Here is a 6339-nt window from a genome sequence, read left to right as displayed (position 1 = left end):
TAATCTGGTGCACACAGAAGCAATAGATAGTGACACTGTTATCATGCGAATCAGAATTCATGGCAGCCACTGCAGCAGCATGCCAATCACTATGGCTTAAAAGATTGTTAAGTGAAGTTACAGGCTGGAAGGAAGAGAAGATAACACTAAGGGTGGATAATGTTTCTGCAATAGCACTCATGAGAAATCCAGTCTTTCATGGAAGAAGTAAGCACATTGATACACGTTATCTTTTCATAAGAGAATGCGTAGAGAACAAACACATCAATGTGGAACACATCAGTGGAGAACTACAACAGGCAGACATACTAACAAAGGCACTAGCAAGGGTCAAGTTTGCTGCAATGCGAGAACTGCTCGGAGTTCAAGATTTACAACAACTTAAGGATGTTCGTGATTAGGGGGTGAATGAAATCACTAATCTCTACACATCCTAAAGTATAAGGGTTGATTATGTGTTAGTATAAACTAGTTTAGAAGGTAGTTATGAAGTTCGGGGACCAAAGGTGTCAAATCAGAAGATTGCAACCAACACCCCTAAAGGAAAAGACATGTCTCTTTGGACACACCCTTTGGATCGATGGCTGCAAGGAAGAAGGAAGGGGCGCGACTTTTGATTCTAGAGACACACCTCTTCATATTCATCCTCATCCACAAGATAAAGAGACGCACCCGTTAGCGAGGAGATACGTCTATCACTCGCATCTATTAGAAACGATAAATAGGGATAGATTCATTCATTGTAAACACTATCATTTTATTTAAATTCAAGTTATATGAAAGTTTAGTTTTATCATTTACGTTCTAGAGATCAAATATCATTCTGGGCAACATCATTTGCTTGATTTGAAGATTAGTAGGCTAATGTATTAACCAAGGATGCTTGTGGATTTTATTTTACCATTGCATTAGCTAGTTAGGTATGTGGAATCACACTACCAACTTGAGGGGGAATGTTGATGAAACAACTCAAACACAACTGTAATAACAATTATGATCATGGAGCCAAGTAATTGATAGGATTTAGTTATCGATATTTAGATCATCACCAAGCTTGTATAAACAAAGTCTTTGATCACATGTTAAAAGATACAAAACTTTATATAATATTCTCTTCTTTCTCTCCATATTTATTTCCAGCTTATCATGCATACCGACTAACTATACAAATTGTTTCAAGTTTTGCTCGTCCATCGAAGCCTCTCTGAAGCGAATGAAGTACTGAAACTTGATCTTTGCATTCATTTAGAAGCTAATATTGTTGGAGTACAACAAACTAAACGATTCAAATTACCAAAAATACAGCATACATGCGTATGAAAACAACAAGTTCTTTACATTCATTCTTATGGCTTTCATTAGGTAGAAGTACAAGCTAAAACTAGCAATAGATATAAGTTATTAACTAACAATTATATATGTAAGTTTATAAATTGTAAATAGAATATAATCTAGCATTCATGCAAATTTATATATGTAGCAGGTATAGGTATGAGCTAGCTAGCCAAAGGAAGAGCTTCTTCCTTGTGGAGACATATTGGAATTACTGTTAGTAGAGAGGGTGGCCCTCATGTTATCCATAGAACTATTTGATGACAATGGTGGTCTTCTTGGAGATGTTCTTTCCAACTTCGGCTTGTTATGATCCATCGGCCCTAAACCAAGATGATGATGATGAATGTGATCAACATTGTGACTACTTGCTAAAGTTAATGGACTTGTTTCAAAAATATGGCTGGGGACAGTTGAATCAAGATCACACCCATCTCCCCCTCCACCTTCCGAACTGTTGTTAGATAGTACCCCTATATGATTATGCTCCTGTTGTTGTTGATGATCATCTTGGAGGTGGAGTTCATCATCTGACCACATTAAGGGGCTCTTTCGGGCCGCACCAGTACCTGTGCTATATTCCATTCATATGAGTTAAAGCTTAATCGAACTATCTATATTTGTCTCAAAATAGAATATCTTTTTATCTTTAGGTAGTCTGGATAAGTTGTTATGTTTTAATTCTAGGTGATACCTACTTGAACTAGTGGATATAAAAAGTGTTTATAAGGATCCGTTAGTTGAACTAGCGGATGTGAATAGTGTTTATGTTGCAACTCATCACGAACTATGGAAATATATCACATCCGCTAGCTAGTTGAACTAGCGGATCCTCATAAACAGTATTCACATCCTCTAGTACGACTAGATCACCTAGAATTAATTCAAGTTTCAAAATTTGACTAAAAACCAAGAAAACATCTCTAAACCACCTAAAGATTAAAAAAAATATTCTCTATGTATTGGGGTGTTTGTTAAAATTGATTATTTGATTATTTTGTTTTGATACAACATATAATTAGTATATCTCAGGGACTGTTTATTTAAACGGGTTATTTCATTTTATTTTTTGTAAATGAAGTTGTTTTGATAAATAGTTGCATGTTACTTATTCAAAAACTACTTATTTTAGAAAGGTAAGCAGTTTTCTTAAACAGTCCCAAACACCTATTAAAGTGGTGTATGTTGTGAAAAGTGATTATATGCCTTACAAATAATAATCATAGTTTGAATAAAAAAGATTATGAACACTCTAAAACTAATCATGTGATGTATCAAAACACAATAAGCACATAAACTAGTGATGAAGAATAGCACCACCTGCTGCTGCTATGGCCGGCGGCGACGGTGACTGAGAAGTGCCATAAAGGTTAAGGTCTTGAAAAGATGGGAAGTTATTAAGAGACCCAAAGTCTTTAAGAGTTGATGGCGCATGATCACCTGGAAAAAGCATGATGCTACCTCTATGGCCCGGTGGGGCTTGTTCAAGATGACTAGTAATGCCGGTGCTTGAACTGATATTCATGTTCATATTCATGTTCATTCCAATGCCAGCTGCACCAGCAGTTCCAACCACTTTGTTGCCATTATTATTGTAACCTGCAGCAGCCATGCTTTGGTCTCCAGCTAGGATTTGACAAGCTTTCTCCAGTATTGTTGTCATGTATTTTCCTTGTGCCTCTATCTTTAACTGCAGATGCCTTTGTACCTGAAAATAACACCATCAAGGCATCAATCAGAAAGTTTTATAGTTAATATATAAGAGAAATAAGAATATATATATACAGGGAATAGATCTATGCATACTAGTATACGCAAAACAATATATGAACCATTTATTTTTCCAATCTTAGAATTTAAAATGAAAGAAAATGTTAATGTTTAATGTTCCTCACTCATCTCTCCTTAAACTAAAAAGAAAAATATATGAAGAATTTTAGTTTGATTGTTCTTTTAATTATGGATATAATCTACATATGTGATCATGTATAAGTTAACTTATACATGTGTTGATTATATTGGTATATAACTAAAAATAAATACAGAATATTAGTTTGATGGTTGGGGGGGGGGGGGGTATATTGCACGGTCCTCCCAACCGCTGGAGTGATCCCACTCCACAAGCTAGCTTAGCCCCATAGTTGCCTGGCGGTTACTACCCACCGGAGCGAACACCCTAGAGTACTTGCGTCTGCCAGGATTCGAACCGGAGTCCTCTGGAAAGAGGTGGGTGAGGCTGGCCACTGGGACACGTTTTATATACATGAAAGGTATTAAATTGTATATAACTAAAAAAGTAAAAATAAATACAGAATATTAGTTTGATGGTTTTATATACATGAAAGGTATTAAATTTTAAAAATATGAATCACTGTAGAAAACTGTTTAGGTTTGTTTTATTTGTTCTCATATTATTTTAGTCTTTTGTAATTTACCTCTAATTGTTCATGAAGTCTTCTCTCAACCTCAACTTGCATCCTAAAAACAACATACTTTAGACATTAGGATGATCAAAAACCATATAGAGGTTGTAATCAACACATAAAATGTTTACTTACTCGGTCATACTCCGGCCCATTATTCGAGAAGAGGATGCACCACTGTTTCTTTGAAGTTCTAGAGCAGATGCTGCGATCGTTATTCATTCCATTAAGACAAGTTCAACATGTATTCAACGAATGTTTTTTAATTTTTTTTTTGTTATTATTATTACTGTAGAACTCACCTCTTTCGCTGTCTTTTATGGAGTGATCATTAAACTCTTTGTGAGGTTGCTTTCCCAGCCTGAATTTCTATTTCAAAAACCAATTGAAATCAAGAAAAAGAGAGTAGTAACCGTTAAGTTAGTTATATATCTAAGTACGTACATACACAAAAGGTGTAAACTTTGATACAGAAACTTTGAAATATATACCTGAAGATGACTCTTGAGATGGTAAAGTGTGAGCCCCTTTACACCCATGACTCTCATGATTGTCTTTGGAGTTGCCTCTACAAATTTACAGATATATGCAATCAACATCAAATAATAATCAACACGCGTGCCTACGCACACACAAGTTAAACATGCTTGCTACTACTATACATATGATATGAAAGTAAAGAGAATCAACAAAGTTTGCATACTGTCAGGTCCTCCAAGCTGAGCAACAGCATCAACAAAGCGCTCATGGAGCTCTACGGTCCACCTGAGCCGCGGTTTGGGGTCAGTGGTGAGGACAAGACCCGAGTCGCCTTGTATGGTGCCAGTACCAGCGGTGCTATGGTTATTACCACCAACACCGCACATGTTGGACCTTTCATGATGGTGGTGATGATTATGGTGAAGTGAATTCATAGCAGTTGTTGAGCCGGCAGCTGCTTTCTTGGAATGGAACATTCTTTCTTTCTTTCTTTCTTTCTTTGTTTCTTGATCTCTCTAGATCTGTGTGTGTTCAAGAGAGATTCAAGAAGAACAAATGCGATATGCAAATAGGGGAAGAAGAATACGGTTCGTCTTTTAAAGATGGGAAACCCTTTTTTGGGCCTAAATTAATATTGATTGTGTAAAAATAGCCTCAAGAAGAAGCTAACTTTGTTAACATTAATTAATTACGAAATGAGTAACCATCACTACTTACATAAAAAAGAAGGAAATAAAGAACAAAGAATAAAAAGGAGAGAATCTTTGTTTGTATGTGTACATATATACACCACATAGGATCCGAATTAAGCTAACTTCATTTCAAAATAGAGTTTTGGTTTTACTTGTAGTGAAATGAAAAATTCTTTAATATTTAAATAACTAATATATGGCACACACTAATTTTGCCCATAAAATGAACTGATACACTACCACAAATTTGAATGCATGTTTTTTTAATTAAATACAACTCAATTTAAAGAAAGGAGTTTATTCAGGTTATAGTGTATTTATTTTATAAAATCTAAAACTTGGTGTCGTACGCATAAGTAGGGCATGTTGCTATAATAATTAATCTCTCTTTAACATGTAATTATGATAATTTTTAAAAGAATGTAATAATGTCTTGTCCGTACTAAAAGTTAGGGTTCTATTGTAATGGAGCCCCATTGATACTTATAAATGGACTTTCATATGTAATCATAGTATATCGACTTTAGAAAAAGTAAAAAGAAGTCATGTTAATACTAAGTAACCGAACTTAATTGTAATGAGGTATTTATCTGTGACAAATTACCCGTAAGAATCACCGCTAAAGTCAATAGTGGCGACATATCGCCGCTAAGAGGTCGTTGCTATAGCCTCGTCGCTAATGCCCAAAAACTGCCCCGTCGTCGCCAATGCTTAAAGGGCAAGTGACACATATCACCACCAAAAAGTCATTGTGAATGCTGATGCTCTCGCTGCTAATACTCTTTGTGGATACGGTGGTAATGTCGTTGCTAATGCCTTTTTTCCGGTTTTCCAGTTTTTTTTTTTTTTTTTATATTTCCAATATTTTCTAGTTTTGTTCAAATTCATAACTCCTGTTAATTTCCAGTTTTGTGACACAAAAACTAAATAAACATATAAACTACAAAAACACAAATATCATCGATCATTCTAGTTTTGGTACAATTTAAGTCATAAACATAAAACTACTTGGCTGGGTTTATTTTGGCATGGACAATAGTGACGTCATGTCGCCATTGATGTTGTTGCCGCTATTGATATTTGTATGATAAAACCCTGCTAGTTGGATCCATTCCCTTATCAACGACTAAGATCCATCCACTTTTAGGCATCCGGATTTGAAGGCTATAGCGGCGACAATCCTAATGTCGCCATTAAGAATGACATTTCTTGTAGTGTATGTCATAATAAGGGTTTTTGTTGGTGCACTTGTGTCTGTACTTTGTCTGTATTCGGTCAAGATGTAAACGATGTCCTTGATAGTCTGTAAGTTGACCAAGTCAACTATCCTCCTAGTTTGACTTGGCCAATAAGTTGAAAGATGTTTGTCTGTGTCGAAGGATAAGAGGTCGAAGGATAATGTGGATCCTTCG

The 6339-nt window shown here is 35.6% G+C and overlaps 1 protein-coding gene across 2 annotated transcripts; it reads right to left on the bottom strand.

Moving 5' to 3' along the window:
- Positions 1–1267: 1267 nt before the first annotated feature.
- LOC110929788 (myb family transcription factor APL) lies at positions 1268–4916 on the bottom strand. 2 transcript variants are annotated; one of them, XM_022172964.2, is made up of 7 exons: positions 4459–4916; positions 4247–4323; positions 4058–4124; positions 3891–3960; positions 3768–3810; positions 2653–3040; positions 1268–1901 (listed from the first exon to the last, which is right to left on the bottom strand). In XM_022172964.2, exons 1-7 carry the CDS (start codon positions 4709–4711, stop codon positions 1501–1503), a joined length of 1299 nt encoding a protein of 432 aa, XP_022028656.1. In that variant the 5' UTR covers positions 4712–4916; the 3' UTR covers positions 1268–1500. The 2 variants fall into 2 exon arrangements, with proteins under 2 accessions (XP_022028656.1, XP_022028657.1); XM_022172965.2 differs by having other exon boundaries at positions 1318–1906.
- Between the last annotated feature and the right edge of the window lie 1423 nt (positions 4917–6339).

The sequence above is a fragment of the Helianthus annuus genome, chromosome 3 (assembly GCF_002127325.2).
Source record: "Helianthus annuus cultivar XRQ/B chromosome 3, HanXRQr2.0-SUNRISE, whole genome shotgun sequence".
NCBI lineage: Eukaryota > Viridiplantae > Streptophyta > Magnoliopsida > Asterales > Asteraceae > Helianthus > Helianthus annuus.
This window is presented reverse-complemented; position numbering and strand designations above follow the sequence as displayed.